This window comes from Lynx canadensis, chromosome F1, assembly GCF_007474595.2.
Source record: "Lynx canadensis isolate LIC74 chromosome F1, mLynCan4.pri.v2, whole genome shotgun sequence".
Taxonomy (NCBI): domain Eukaryota; kingdom Metazoa; phylum Chordata; class Mammalia; order Carnivora; family Felidae; genus Lynx; species Lynx canadensis.
The window spans coordinates 25,023,350-25,040,100 of NC_044319.2; the positions used below are offsets into that span (position 1 = coordinate 25,023,350).

Below are 16,751 nucleotides of genomic sequence, written 5' to 3' on the forward strand. Positions count from 1 at the left end.
GATGGCATTGCTGGACTGAAGTTAGACACATTGAACATTTTGAAAGATTTTGTCAAATTGCCTTCCTGAATGTCTTTAACAATATCTACTCCTGTCAACAGTGGTTGAGAATGAGTATCTTACACTGGCCATCATCAATTTAAAATATTTGCCCTACTATTAAATATCTATGTACTTTTCAAAATACAGGCTAATTAGCTATGGTCATTGTCATTCTTAGTGTCCTTTACTGTTAGATTGAAATGTAAGACTTCTGAGCATTATTAAGGCAAGTTTGGGCCATTAGCTTTGTACCAGGGAAGGTATTGTCAGTGGTTTTAGGCTATTCCTTGTCCATATCCTGTATTGCCTCTCTTTAGTGGAATCCATGTGCCATGAAACATGTCTGGTGATTCTTTTGTGTGTGTGTGATTAATGTAAAATTAAATTACAACCTTGTATTTCCCTCAAAAAGAGCTAAAAACAAAAGAGCACAAAACAAGTATCAGGGAGTTAGTACACACTGCCAAAGCTTGAAGATGTAGCAGAACATCACGTGTGTGGTTAAAGAAGTGCGAGACATTAGAGAAATGTGTCTGAGCTTGTCCTCCAGCAAAGTGGTGTGCAGTCTGCTTCTGAGTCAGGGCTGGAGCTGGCTGGGCTAAAGGATCACTTTAGGCTCCACCTAGCCCTTTGGGATTGGGGCCCTCAAACAGCCCAAAAGCTCTCTAGTGCCCTCTTCTGGCCAAAAATGAGGAGTTACATGCCTTCCAAAAGAGCTGCGCTCACGTAGGGGGGTCCCATCAGAGTATTTGTTCTCAAAGTTAAGGTCACAGAGTTAAGGAAGAGGGAACTGTTAGTGTCCTAAGAGAGGAAAATTTAAAGTAGTTGGGAATAAATTGCTGAATGAAGTGCTTATTAATATTTATTTGTTTATTCAATCGAGAAAAACAAATGGAAAAACAAATAAATACAACAGCATTTCGCAGAATCCTATCCAAAACGATAAAAAACAATCTCCGTCATACAAAACTTCGAAAATTCCTGAATCCCCCGATGTACCCAGTTAGTGTTTTCTGACCAACGTCAGCCCTATTTAGATGCTTATCGTGTAAGGAAACATGAAGATAATACGTTAGTAGTATTATGGACTTTCAAAAACTGTAGTTACTCCTTATTTACCTGTGTTCCACATACCTGAATTGCCCTCCGGAAATAACTGGGTGATGGAAAAAACTTTCTTTCCCTTGCAACTACCAAAGTCCAAGATTTTCCTCTTGACCTCCTTTAGATCCTTACTCAAATGCCACCTACGAGTGAGACCTCCCCTCTCAACTCTGTGAAAATTGTATCCCCAGCCCTACCCTCACAAACTCCCGCATCTCTGCTCCCTGCCATATATTTTTATCATTCTCATAGCACTTACCTCTATACATTTTACTTTTCCAAATTGCCTTTAATTCACATACCATACAATTCACCTATTTAACACATGCAACTCAATGGTTTTTAGTGTATTCTCAAAGTTGTACAATTTTCATTACAATCAATTGTAGTACGTTCTCATCACCCCCAAAAGAACTCCTGGACCCGTTAGCAATCAGTTCCCATTTCCCCTCAAACCATCCCACTTCCCCTAGTCCAAGGCAATCACTAGTCTGCTTCTGTCCTTACAGATTTACCTATTCAGGACATTTCATACAAATGGAATCATATGTTCTGTGGGCTTTTGTGACTGACTTCATTCACTCAGCATGTTTTTGAGGTTCTTCCACATTGTGTGTATCAGTTCTTCATTTCTTCTTCTTCTTCTTCTTTTTGTTTTTAGTACTTCATCTCTTTTTTTTTTTTTTAATTTTTTTTTTCAACGTTTATTTATTTTTGGGACAGAGAGAGACAGAGCATGAACGGGGGAGGGGCAGAGAGAGAGGGAGACACAGAATCGGAAACAGGCTCCAGGCTCTGAGCCATCAGCCCAGAGCCTGACGCGGGGCTCGAACTCACGGACCGCGAGATCGTGACCTGAGCTGAAGTCGGATGCTTAACCGACTGCGCCACCCAGGCGCCCCAGTACTTCATCTCTTTTAATGGCCAAATAATATTTAATTGTGTGGATTACACCACATTTCCTTTTTCTGTTTATCAACTGATGGACACTTGAGTTCTGTTCAGTTTTTGAGTATTGTAATAATGCTGCTCTGAACATTCTTGTGCAAGTTTTTGTGTGGACATGTTTTGTTTCTCTTGGGAATTTTACTTTAAAAAATTGTTTATTTTTTATCTCCCCATTCAGAATGCAAGCTCAGAGATTTTTATGTTTTTTGCTATATCCCCAGCACCTAATGCCAGCCCAAAGTGGATGAGCAATACATAACTATAACATGAAAAAAAACAAAAACAAGTGTTCTTTTCTTTTCTCTTTGCTGCCCCAGTCCCTCTTAATTCTGGTCCCAGCCCGTCCCCTGAATTCATGTTGATCATCACCAGGAGGAAAGGAAGGTGAATCCACCAGGTCTCTAATGTCTCTCCAGTACATCTCCCCAGTCCCAGAGCTGGTTTTATTACACTCCAGGCCCTACTACATCTCTGTACTTCTATCAAGTAGATCTGTTCTACTGACGCCAAGTCCCTACTCTAGATAATAATGAAACATCAAGGGAACTCTGAACCTGGGTGGATCTCTGAGATGTCAGTGAGTCTTATCTATTTTTGTTTTGCCTACGGCCAGCTGTTATTATTATTTATCAGTGCTTTGTTCTTTCCCACTAAGAGCAAAAAAGAAAAAAAAGATCTCAAAGGGTTACTGTTCAGGGACTGAAAGATTATAAGAATTTATAAGCCTACTTTCTGCTTCATAGTGACCTAGGAAGAGAAGAAGGTTTGATAAGAAACATTTTTCTGATAGACAATAATGAGTTCTGATTTTAAAATAAGCTTTTGGGGGCGCCTGGGTGGCGCAGTCGGTTAAGCGTCCGACTTCAGCCAGGTCACGATCTCGCGGTCCGTGAGTTCGAGCCCCGCGTCGGGCTCTGGGCTGATGGCTCAGAGCCTGGAGCCTGTTTCCGATTCTGTGTCTCCCTCTCTCTCTGCCCCTCCCCCGTTCATGCTCTGTCTCTCTCTGTCCCAAAAATAAATAAATGTTGAAAAAAAATTAAAAAAAAAATAAAATAAGCTTTTGTAATTTATCTTTTTAAGTTTGTTTTGAGAGAGAGCCAGTGAGCAAGCATGTGCATGCAAACATGTGAGTTGGGGAGGGGCAGAGAGAAAGAGAGACAGAGAATCCCAAGAAGGCTCCACACTGTCAGTGCTGAGCCTGAGGCTGGGCTCCAACATGACCTGAGCTCAAATCAAGAGTGGGACGCTTAACCAACTGAGCCACCCAGGCGCCCCAAAGCTTTTGTAACTTAGATCATTTGTATATTGGAGACAGCCTGTGGATTTAACCTAGAGCTCCCCCACACAGCCCAACACAAAGACAGTTAACAGCCTGTGAATAGTCACATTAATCTGTAGAATTTAATCCACATGCTATGTAAGTCCCACAGCGGACGTAAAGATGAGTAGAACCTGATCCTGAGTGGGTATCAAGGAAGTAACATCTTAGGGGAGGAGAAAACATATACACATTTCAACTCAGATGTTAGAAAAAATATTTCTTATACTCCTGTAGTAGGACACTTCTTAAAACTTTTAGTAGTTATGTGCAAGGACTGTGCTAAGTACCAGGGATAAAAAATATCTGTCCCTGTACATGAAGTGTTTTCAGTGTGTCTAATATTGCAGAAAGTACTCTGAGAGGCACAGAGGAGAAAAATGCTAGTTCTGAAGAGAGATATGTATTGGAATTTGGCCTAGGAGAATTTTGACAGGTTGAGACAAGCAGGAAGGACATTTGAAGTGAAGCAAGATAGAACAATGGCTACAGGTCAGATCCTTGGAAACAAGAGATAAAGAAAGATGTCCAGGACCTTAGATTTCTCAAGTTCAATTTTGCCATAGCCAGGCACCCCCCTGCCATAGCCAGGTCTTTGTACGTAACAAGACCAGAGGTTCTGGCCATGAAACCCGGTGTGGACACTAGCCCACGTATGCAGGCACCACAGATTCTCTTGTACCTCTTAGTCCTGAGCCCACACACGCCTGGCAGCAGCCTGCCCTTTCCACCTGGGGCCCTGATCTAGAACCAACACTTCAGTGGGAAGGAAAAGCCAATTCAAGGAAAAGCCTCCAAAGAAAAAGAGGGGAAATGAGTTTTTACCCCCCAAGACAGAGAATAGAGCAGGCCTCATGTACCACCCAAAGCCCTGCTACTTAGAAGCACTAATAAAATGTGAGAATTGTTTTAACTGCTGTAGGAAGGCAGATGCTGATTCAACTTTGATGGGGTGTGCCTCAGGCACTACCTCAGCAGCAAAACTCCACCACAAACTGTTACTCACCATTTTATTAGCAAGGAAAAGGCCTTAAAGGGGAGGAGAGGGGCACCTGGGTGGCTCAGTCGGTTAAGCTTCAGACTTTGGCTCAGGTCATGGTCTCACAGTTCATGAGCTCAAGCCCTGCTTTGGGCTCTGTGCTGACAGCTCAGAGCCTGGAGCCTGCTTCCGATTCTGTGTCTCCCTCTCTTTCTGCCCCTCCCCCTACTCGCACTCTGTCTCTCTCTCTCTCAAAAACAAACATTTAAAAAACAATTTTTAATAAAAAAAAGATTATGAGGATAGGAATTCTGTCTTTTATTTCTATATCTTTGGCATCTATGCATTGCCTGGCACATAGTAGGTTTCTACAAATCTTTGCTTGTGGTGTGCGGTTTTTGTTTTTTGGGTTTTTTTGGTTTGTTTTTGTTTTTTGGGGGGTTTTGTTTTGGAAGTTTTTGAAGAAATGCTAGCATATCTAGTTTTTACTTGTGGTGAGTGAAATCTGTGGCTAGGTACAATTTTAAACAAAATCCAAGATGCCTGAGAAAAGGAATAAACTTAGAGTCAAAACATGATAAATGTTGTAATTACTCCCTGAACTACAGTAACATGAATACTAATATTTTCCTCAAAATAAACTCCAAACTTAACACAGTGTCCTTCCAGATAAGTGTGAAGGAAGGCAGGTGTTTTCCCAATGCTGTTCTTTGTGGGAGCTGTTGGCCCTAGCACAGTACTTCAGGGCTGGAGTGTAAACAGAAAGTATTCCAACTGGATCCATGTACTTTTAACAGTAATGTAACAGAAACCAGTGGTCTCTGTTCTTCTCCAAAATGCGTTATCTTGAGCAGACCTCTACTGTGAGGGCATTTGTAGTTTGCACACAGCAAAATTTCCAGCTGGAAATTTGAGTCTAGTTGAACGGTTACATAAAATACTCGTTTATGAGAATTTTGAGCAGCACAGCAGAGACATGAAAATAGACTAACCTATCCTTTGCGACAGAAAATGAGTGTCTTGTTCAAAATGTAAAGCAAGCTTTCTTTTGGGACCCGTGTGACTAGATAGGGTAAAATCTAGGTCTCTGGATTTGTCACTTGAGTGTCCTTTGGTTATGAGCACAGGTACTATGGTCTCCAGTGTAAAAACTAAATTTTCTTTCTGGTTGTGTTTGCACAGACACGCGTGTGTGCGGTGGTAGGAGATGTATTAGTTAGGTCCTGATGACCTGGGGTGGGGGGGGTGACTCACAAGTACCCTGAAGACGTAGGAGGTCCCTGCGGGGAGAATTCTGTCACCGGGTGGTTCCACGGGAACGGCGACGTGGAGTAGGGGGAGCATTATGCGTGGGGGCGCCATCTAGCGGGGACGCCGCGACGAGTGCCTCACGCTCCACCTCGGCCCCGCCCCGCAGCACCCCGCGCGCCCCCCCACCCCGCTCCCGCCCCGAGCCGCGCCCCTCCAGCCCCCACCCCCACCCGAACACCCCATCCCCCACCTCACTCACCCCTGCCTGGCGCCGCTCGAGGTCCCTGCGCTCGTTGCGGGCTCCGCAGGTGCTGCCGGCCCATTGGCCAGCGGGCTCCGGGCGGGAAAAGCGGCCAACGGCCGCAGCCGGCCCTTGCGGTGTGGAGAGATGGCGTCGGGGGCCAGGGCTCCCGGGCCGGAGGACTCCGTCCGGACCGCCAGCCCCGACAGGCGAGGCGAGAAAGGGGTGTCCGCGCCCACCGGGGCGGTAGGGACCCTGAAGAGCGCCGCATCCCGGGTGCGGTCGGTGGTGGCGTCCCCGCGCCCGGTGAAGGGGAAGGCGGGCCGGGAGGCGGCCCGGAGGCGGCTGCAGCTCCTGCCGGCCTCTCACGCCCAGGGCCGGGCCGAGGGGGCCGAGGTGGGGGAGGAGGGGGCGGAGGTGGAGGAGAAGGAGCCTCTCTTGTCGGTGCCGGAGGAGGATGAAGAGGAGGCGTGGCCGTTGCCCCCAGTCTGCATGTTCCCCATGAGGGGGATGTGGCGCGACGAGAAGGTGGCGCTCTACTGCGACGAGGTGCTTCAGGGCTGTAAGGTGAGAGGCCGGCGCGAGGAAGCGGGGTCCTCCCCGCGGGGCACCGACAGAGCCTGCGGTTCCCAGAGTTCAGGTGACTCGGCGTCGGCGGGGCCTCCGCCTTCCCCGGGGCACCCGGCCCGGCCCCAGCGCGTTACCGTTAGGAGTTCCGTCCCAAAGGCCGTCATCGATTAGGGGGGCGGCGCGGTGGAGCGCTTCCCAGCTTTCTGGGAGCTTCCAACACCCGGAGATCGATAGGCCTCACCGGTGCCCAGGTTTACAGCTTACGTTTTCCCATTTGACGATTTGAGATACGATGACTTAGCCTTGACTTCCACCGGACAGTACTGAACGTGTCGACACTTTGTGGCTCCCGGACTGAACAGGTCTACGCTTCGCGGTTCCCAGACGTGAGTCTGTGATGTGGAATGATGTTTCGGATCCAAGATCCGTCGGTACCTGGCAACACTGACTAGAGCAAATATGATTCTAACCTATTTTGCTGTTGTTTTTTAAGTTATAGCAAGAGATTTTGTGTACAAAGATATTCATTGCACCGATAATAATCAGAATTGAAAAATAGAAACTTAATTTCCAACGGATGGGGCAGGTAAAGAACCTGTGGGGGCCACGGGGCACCTGGATGGCTCAGTCGGTTAAGCATCCGACTTGGGCTCAGGTCATGATGTCCGAGTTCACGAGTTCGAGTCCCATGTCGGGCTCTGTCAGATTCTGTGTCTCCCTCTTTCTCTGTTCTGCCCCCACTTGCGCTCTGTCTCTCTCTCTCTCAAAAGTAAATAAACATTAAGAAAAATTTTAAACAAAAAAATAAAAACACCATTACGATAAAACTAGGACACTATTAATGGCCTAATTATATCCGATACTGAGGGTTGGAGAAGATGAAGTCTCTGAAAGGCAGTTGAAAAACGTTTATATATATAAATTATTGTGTCATTAATCAGAGGTGTAATGACTGAGTGTCACGGTAGTTGAGGTAGCTGAATTGAAATTTAAAAAATCAAATGGGCAGCATTTATTGAATGCTTAATATGCTTGTTTGTTTATAGAGTGGAGTGCTGTCTTAAATTTTTATGTATGAATATGTTTTAAATAGGTTATTATATCTCTAAAGTTCAAAAAATAATTGCTATTTTTAATATGATAATTACTATTTTTAAGGGTATAATTGCAGTTCTTCCTCCTCAGTGGATTAATAAAACAAATTACTTAAATATAAATAACAAGTAGATGTCTCAGCACTGAATGACTCTATTGAGTGAATAGATCTTTTTAAGGTTTTAATGTTTATGATATTTCCAGTAAACATAAATTCAGTTAAAATCTATGACTTTCCAGGTTTTTAAAGTTATTTAAGGGTATATTGGTCCCATATTTAAATAGAAATCAGTAAAAATATTTATACCTATCCTACTACATATATATTTTTTTCTTTTGCTAGGCAGAAGATGCTGATGGGGCTATGAGTAAATATCTGTCAGAAAAATTAAAGTTGAAAGACAAATGGCTTGGAGTCTGGAAGACTAATCCTGAGTTATTCTTTGTGAAATATGAAGAAGCTTCTATCCCTTTTGTTGGTATACTGGTTGAGGTAAATAATTTTTACCTGATCTTTGTTCTTTTGAGTGAAATTATCAGTTCTTTTTATGATGAAAATATGACCTTACTAATTTGTTGCTTTGATACTTAAACAGAGATTGACAAAGATTGTGTCAATTTTAAGTTTCTAAGCAAATTAATAGCATAAAAAGAAGTTGGGGTGCCTGGGTGGCTCAGTTGGTTAAGCGTCCAACTTCAGCTCAGGTCATGACCTCACAGTTTGTATGTTCGAGCCCCGCGTCAGGCTCTGTGCTGACAGCTCAGAGCCTGGAGCCTGTTTCAGATTCTATGTCTCCCTCTCTCTGCCCCTCCCCTGCTCACACTCTGTCTATCTTTCTAAAAAATAAATAAACATAAAAAAATTAAAATATAAATAAAAAGAAAGGGGGATATTAGCATCCATTTACCTGTGCACAGTTAATCATTAAATGGAATCTACTGTATCAGACAATATTTATTAGCTTAGTTTCAGTTGCTTAAATAACAAACGTGAATTTCTTTTTTTTTTTAATGTTTATTTATTTTGGGGAGAGAGAGTGCACAAGTGGGGAAGGGGCAGATAGAGGGAGACACAGAATCTGAAGCAGACTCCAGGCTCTGAGCTGTCAGCACAGAGCCTGACGTGGGGCTTGAACTCACGAACCGTGAGATCATGACCTGATTCCAAATCAGATGCTTAACTGACTGAGCCACCCAGGTGCCCCTCAAAAGTGCATTTCTTTAAAATTAGTAATTTAGGCTGTAACAGACTTGGGCCCCCTTTTCCCATCATTTCCCTTTAATCTTCATTTATCTGAATTATGAGGTTAATTAGATTAGGACAGAAATAGTGGATCAGAAAACTATTGGTAAAATTTGAAATTTCTTCCTATGAAAAGGTACCCTTTTAGTATAATGCATCAACTCCCAACACTTCATCTGGTAAGATTTTGCTTTTTTAAGTCTATTCTATAGGTTAAATATTGTGGCATATTTGATGTCATAAGTTTGATTCCCTTAGAGATTAATTATCCTTGTATAGACATTAATATCTATAATCACAAATGGTATCCTTGCCTCACATATTTCAAATCTGCTGTTTTGGTCACAAGAAAAATTTGTGTTTGAAATTCATTACATTGCACACTACCTGAAAACAATTCAATTCTATGTTCTATGGAAAAGTAAGTTAGTGGTATTTTTACAGATAAAGAATGGCATATTTTCAATCATAGAGACTACAAAAAAAATAATAATAGAAACATGGGATTTATTTTTCAATAATGTTCTGTTTTTAGTGTTCTTTGAGGTTTGCTTATCTCCAGATTTTGTGTAGCTTTTCCCTGGAACTTTCATGACTTCTCTGACTTTTTCATGTGGATAAAATAAGAGGAGGTAGTACTATATCATTATCTTAAATATATATATATATATATATATATATATATATATATATATATATATATTGGTAGCATAAGTTTGGGATTTTTTTAGTCAAGTTATGTGGAAGCCTGATACACACATCACATTAAAGCAGGGCATTTCTGACTGAAATAAAGAGGATGGTATTCTAGCATATGGTTGGCTTGGCTTTTCTCACAACACTTCATGATAGACCCTCTACTCTATAAAACCTTTAAAGATCCTTAAAATTACCTAGAAATTCTATGAAGTTCTAAGGTTTTACATGCAATCCATTGATTATTTGCTGTCTTTCCCACTCCAAAAGTAGCAAGCAGGATCACAGATAGGTTGCTTTAGAATCTGCTAGGGGTTTGCCAAAGACCTTTAATCATTAGAAAGATAGGAAGAAAATGGGGAGAACACAGGGAAAAGCAGAATAGTATATTGGCAGATTCTAATTCTTTGAATAATGTGGCAGTGAAGCTAGCTCTTGGGACCTTTTTAAGGTAGTGCTGCACAATTCAGACGTTGTTTTGTCTGCCTTTGCTTCTTTAATCTTACTTGGATTGAAGTATCAACAGTGCTATATAATGCTCCTTGTTCTGAAGTCACAATAAATTATTCCTACGGACCTCATTCTCTGAGTCTTTTTCTTTAGATGCTCTATTAGTTTTCTATTGCTGCTGCAACAATTCACCATAAGTTTGGTAAGCAATACAAATTTATTATCTCACAGTTCTATAGAAAAAAATCTAACATGGGCCCAGTAAGCTAAAATAAAGATGTAGGCAAGGCTGCGTTCCCTTCTGGAGGCTCTAGGGGAGAATCTGTTTCCTTGCCATTTCCAGCCTCTAGGAGCTGCCTGCATTCCATGACTTGTCTCCTTCATCCAACTTCAAAGTCTTTCTCAGACTGTATCTCTCTGGTTCTTTGCAGGTTGGAACGGTGCATGTCTTTTAAGACTTGTGATTAGAATGGGCCTAACTTGGTAATTTAGGATAACTTTCCCATCTCAATTCCTTAACCTTAATCACATCTGCAAAGTCCCTTTTACCATGTAAAGTAATATATTCACAGATTCCCAGGATAAAGGCATGGATATCTTTGAGGGCCATTATTCTGCCTGCTACAGATTCACACAATAACAAAGAAAAAATTTGGAAACATATGATTGGAAGGAAATCTGGCATATCTTCAATCTTGGTTACAAAGTGCTCCACAAATTAAGGAAACTGTTTTATAACCTTTGTAGAAAATAGTTTGCCAAGGGGCGTTTGGGTGGCTCAGTCGGTTAAGCGTCCGACGTCAGCTCAGGTCATGATCTCACAGTCTGTGAGTTCGAGTCCTGTGTTGGGCTCTGTGCTGACAGCTGGGAGCCTGGAGCCTGTTTTGGATTCTGTGTCTCCCTCTCTCTCTGCCCCTCCCCTGCTCATGCTCTGTCTCTCTCTGTCTCAAAAATAAATAAAGACATTAAAAAAAGAAAAGAAAGAAAATAGTTTGCCAAAATATATTAAGAATTTTAAAATAGTTCACCCATTATATTTCAGTTACTTCAATAAAGCTAGAAAAAATAAAAATAAATAAATAGACCCCCCCGTACAGAAAAATAAATAAAAATGAAAATGAAAAAGTTCATTTCTAGAAATTTATCCTACAGAAATCAGAAATGCAGAAAAAGATTTATATATTGAGGGATCAAAGTGATATTTATAAAATTAAAAATTGGGAGGGGCGCCTGGGTGGCTCAGTCGGTTAAGCGTCCGACTTCGGCTCAGGTCACGATCTCACGGTCCGTGAGTTCGAGCCCCGCGTCGGGCTCTGGGCTGATGGCTCAGAGCCTGGAGCCTGTTTCCGATTCTGTGTCTCCCTCTCTCTCTGCCCCTCCCCCATTCATGCTCTGTCTCTGTCTCAAAAATAAATAAAAACGTTAAAAAAAAAATTTAAAAAACAAAACAAAAAAAAATTAAAAATTGGGAATACCATAAAACTTTAATAATAGGATGCTGGTCAAATAAAGGATGATATAAGATAGGATATTATGTAGTTGTAAAACTTATATTAACAAAAAACTTTTAGTGATTTAGGAAAGTGCTCAATGTGTATGTAAGATAAAAGATTATAGAACTAGATATGCAGTGCGATCCAATTATGTAACTTATATAAGTATGTAGAATGAAGCTGGAAAAGGTTAATGGTGGTTGTTTACCTTTGTTGATAGGATTATGGTTGATTTTTAAACATCTGTATATAAAGCATGTATAGTCACTATCAGTAAGCTTAGAGAATCTTTAACATTTTTTTTAAGTTTTATTTATTCTGAGAGGGAGAGCGAGCAAGCAGGCAAGGAGCAGAGAGAGAGGGAGAGAGAGAGAGAGAGAGAGAGAGAGAGAGAGAGAATCCCAAGCAGGCTCTGCACTGTCAGCATGGAGCCCAATACAGGACCAAACTCACGAACCACAAGATCATGACCTGAATCGAAATTAAGAGTCAGATGCTTAACCAACTAAACCACTCAGGTGCCCCTAAAGTTTTTATTTAAGTTCCAGTTAGTTAACATACAGTGTAATATTAGTTTCAGGTATACAATATAGTGATTCAACATTTCCATACAACACCCAATGCTCATCACAAGTGCACTCCTTAATCCCCATCACCTATTTAACCCATCCCCCCACCAATCTCCCCTCTGGTCACCATCAATTTGTTCTCTAGTTAAGAGTCTGTTTCTTGGTTTGTCTCCCTCTCTTTTTTTCCCCCTTTGCTCATTTGTTTTGTTTCTTAAATTCCATAAATGAGTGGAATCATATGGTATTTGTCTTTCTCTGACTGACTTATTTCACTTAGCATAATACTCTCTAGCTTTATCCATGTCATTGCAAATGGCAAGATTTTTTTCTTTTTTATGAATAACAGGCCATTGTGTATATATACCACGCCTTCTTTATCCATTCATCAATTGATGGACACTGTTTCCATAATTTGGCTATTGTAGACAATGCTGCTATAAACCTTGGGGTGCATGTATCCCTTTGAATTAGTATTTTTGTATTTTTGGGTAAATATCTAGTAGTACAATTTCTGGATCATAGAGTTCATAGAGTAGTTCTATTTTTAACTTTTTGACGAAACTCCATACTGTTTTCCAGAGTGGCTGCTCCAGTTTGCTTTCCCACCAGCAGTGCAAGAGGGTTCCCCTTTCTCTGCATCTTTTACCAACACCTGTTGTTTTTTGTAGTGCTGATTTTAGCCATTCTGACAGGTGTGAGGGGATATCTTCTTGTAATTTTGATTTGTATTTCCCTGATTATCAGTGATGCTGAGCATCTTTTCATGTATCGATTGGCCATCTGAATGTCTTTTTTGGAGAAATGTTTGTTCATGTCTTCTGCCTATTTTTTAATTGGATTACTCAGTTTTGGGGTGTTGAGTTTTGTAAGTTCTTTATATATTTTGGATACTAACCCTTTATTAGATATGTCATTTGCAATTATCTTCTATCATTCAGTATGTTGCCTTTTAGTTTTGTTGCTTGTTTCCTTCACTGTGCAGAAGCTTTTTATTTTGATGAAATCCCAATAGTTTATTTTTGCCTTTGTTTCCCTTGGCTTAGGAGACATATCTAGAAAGAAGTTGCTATGGCTGATGTTAAAGAGATTACTGCCTGTATTCTCCTCTAGGATTTTTATAGTTTTAGATCTCACATTTAGGTCTTTAATCCATTTTGAATTTATTTTGGTGTATGGTATAAGAAAGTGGTCCGGTTTCAATAATTACTTTGAATGTTAAAAAACTAAATTCTCCAATAAAAATACATAGGGTGACAAAATGGAATAAAAAGCAAGACCCATCCATCCGTATGCTGTCTACAAGAGACTCATTTCATACCTAAAGACACGTGCAGATAAAAGTGAAGGGACATAAATGCATTTATCATGCAACTGGAAGTGAAAATAAATCAGGTAGCAATACTTACATCAGACAAAATAGACTTTAAAACAAAGACTGCAGTGAGACAAAGGACACTACATAATCATAAAGGAAACAATCCACCAAGAAGATATAAGAATTATGAATATTTATGCACTCAAAATGGGAGCATCCAAATACATTAAACAGCTAATAACAAAAATAAAGGAAGTAATTGATAGTAATATTATAATTAACACTCCACTTACATTAATGTATAGATTACCAGACAAAATCAAAAAAGAAACTGTAGCTTTGAATGATACATTGGACCAGGTGGATCTAACAGATATATTCAGAACATTCCAACCTAAAACTGTGGAATACACATTCTTTTCAAATGCACATGGAACATTATCCAGAATAGATCACACATGTTAGGCCACAAGTCTCAGAAATTCCGAACTCATACCATCTTTTCCCAACCACAATGCTGTGAAACTAGAAATCAACCACAAGAAAGAATCTAAAAAGACCACAAATACCTGAAGGTTAAATAACATGCTACTAAACAATGATGGGTTAGCCAAGAAATCAAAGAGGAAATAAAAAATTACATGGAGACAAATGAAATTGAAAACACCAGCATCCAAAATCTTTGGGATGAAGCAAAAGCTGTTCTAAGAAGTTTATAGCAATACAAGTCCACCTCAAGAAGCAAGAAAAATCTCAAACAACCTAACCTTACACCTAAATGAGCTAGACAAAGAACAAACAAAACCCTAAGCAAGTAGAATGCAGGAGTTGGTAAAGATTAGAGCAGAATTGGGGCGCCTGGGTGGCGCAGTCGGTTAAGCGTCCGACTTCAGCCAGGTCACGATCTCGCGGTCCGTGAGTTCCAGCCCCGCATCAGGCTCTGGGCTGATGGCTCGGAGCCTGGAGCCTGTTTCCGATTCTGTGTCTCCCTCTCTCTCTGCCCCTCCCCCGTTCATGCTCTGTCTCTCTCTGTCCCAAAAATAAATAAATAAACGTTGAAAAAAAATTAAAAAAAAAAAAAAGATTAGAGCAGAATAAATGAAACAGAAACTAAAAAAAAAAAAAACATGAACAAATCAGGAGACTATAGATGCTGGAGAGGATGTGGAGAAACGGGAACCCTCTTGCACTGTTGGTGGGAATGCAAATTGGTGCAGCCGCTCTGGAAAGCAGTGTGGAGGTTCCTCAGAAAATTAAAAATAGACCTACCCTATGACCCAGCAATAGCACTGCTAGGAATTTATCCAAGGGATACAGGAGTACTGATGCATAGGGGCACTTGTACCCCAATGTTCATAGCAGCACTCTCAACAATAGCCAAATTATGGAAAGAGCCTAAATGTCCATCAACTGATGAATGGATAAAGAAATTGTGGTATATATACACAATGGAATACTACGTGGCAAGGAGAAAAAATGAAATATGGCCTTTTGTAGCAACGTGGATGGAACTGGAGAGTGTAATGCTAAGTGAAATAAGCCATACAGAGAAAGACAGATACCACATGGTTTCACTCTTATGTGGATCCTGAGAAACTTAACAGGAACCCATGGGGGAGGGGAAGGAAAAAAAAAAAAAAAAAGAGGTTAGAGTGGGAGAGAGCCAAAGCATAAGAGACTGTTAAAAACTGAGAACAAACTGAGGGTTGATGGGGGGTGGGAGGGAGGGGAGGGTGAGTGATGGGTATTGAGGAGGGCACCTTTTGGGATGAGCACTGGGTGTTGTATGGAAACCAATTTGTCAATAAATTTCATATAAAAAAAAAAAAAAACAATAAAAGAGATCTATGAAACCAGGAGTTGGTTCTTGGAAAAGGTAAACAAAATTGATACACCTTCAGCCAGCTCATCAAAAGAGACAGAACTCAAAATCAGAAATAGAAAAGGAGAAATAACAACTAACACCACAAATACAAAAGATGCTAAGAATATTATGGAAAGTTATATGCCAAAAAATTGAACAACCTAGAAGAAGTAGATCAATTCCTAGAAATATATAACCTACCAAAGCTGAAGCAGGAAGAAACAGAAAATTTGAACAGAACAATTATCAGCAATGAAATTGAATTGGTAATCAAAAAAACTACCAACAAACAAAAGTCCAAGACCAGACAGCTTCAAAGGTGAATTCCACTAAACATTTAAAGAGACAATACATATTCTGCTCAAACTATCCCCCCCCCCAAAAAAAAAGAAGAAGAAGAGGAAGGAAAGCTTTCAAATTCATTCTAGGAGGCCAGCATTACTCTGATACCAAAACCAGATACCAAAACAATACCAAAAAAAAGGGGGGGGGCACCTGGGTGGCTCAGTCAGCTGTATCTGACTCTCAGTTTCGACTCAAGTCATGGTCTCACAATTTCATGAGTTCAAGCCCCACATCGGGCTCTATGCCAACAGTGCAGAGCCTACTTGTGATTCTCTCTCTCACCCTTTCTCTCTCTGCCCCTTCCCTGCTCATGCTGTCTGTCTCTCTCAAAATAAATAAATAAACTTTAAAAAAATTTAAAGAGAGAGAGAGAGAGAGCACTACAGGCCAATATCTCTGATGAACATAGATGCAAAAATCCTCACCAAATATTAGCAAACTGAGTCCAACAATACATTAAAAATATTACCACAACCAAGTGGGATTCGTTCCTAGGATGTGTTATTGAGTATTCACAAATCAATTAATGTGGTACATAACATCAGTAAGACAAAGGATATCCAAATTCATGATAAAAACCCTCAACAAAGTAAGTTTAGAGGGAGCATACTTCAACACAATAAAAACTATATATGAAAAATCCAGAGCTAACATCATATTCACTGGTGAAAAACAGAGCTTTTTCCCCTAAGGTCAGGAACAAGACATGAATGTCCACTCTCACCACTTTTATTCAACATATTACTGGCAGTCCTAGCCACAGCAATCAGACAACAAAAAGAAATAACAAACATCCAGATTGGTAAGAAAGAAGTAAAACTTTCACTATTTTTGACTTGATACTATATATAGAAAATCCTGAAGACTCCACCAAAATACTAGAACTGATTGTTCAGCAAAGTTTCAGGATACAAAGTCAGTATACAGAAATGTGTTGCTTTTCTATACACTAGTACTGAAGTAGCAGAGAAATTAAGAAAACAGTTTCATTTACAATTGCACCAAAAATAATAAAATACCCAGGAATAAACTTAACCAAGAAGGTGAAAGACCTGTACTCTGAAAACTAGAAAACAATGATGAAAGAAATTGAAGATGACACAAAAAATGGAAAGATATTCCATGTTTATCGATTGGGAGAACAAATATTGTTAAAATGTCCACACTACCCAAAAGTAATCTACAGATTTAATGCAATCTCTATCAGAATACCAATAGCATTTTTCGC

General features: G+C 40.5%; 1 protein-coding gene across 1 annotated transcript in view; it reads left to right on the forward strand.

The window, feature by feature from the left end:
- Window positions 1-6,030: 6,030 nt before the first annotated feature.
- SHCBP1L (SHC binding and spindle associated 1 like) overlaps window positions 6,031-16,751 on the forward strand; it is a 37,415-nt gene continuing 26,694 nt past the window's right edge. The window contains exons 1-2 of the mRNA XM_030302002.1: window positions 6,031-6,450; window positions 7,892-8,041. Coding sequence (XP_030157862.1) covers window positions 6,031-6,450; window positions 7,892-8,041 — 570 coding nt within the window. The remainder of the gene's footprint in view (window positions 6,451-7,891; window positions 8,042-16,751) is intronic.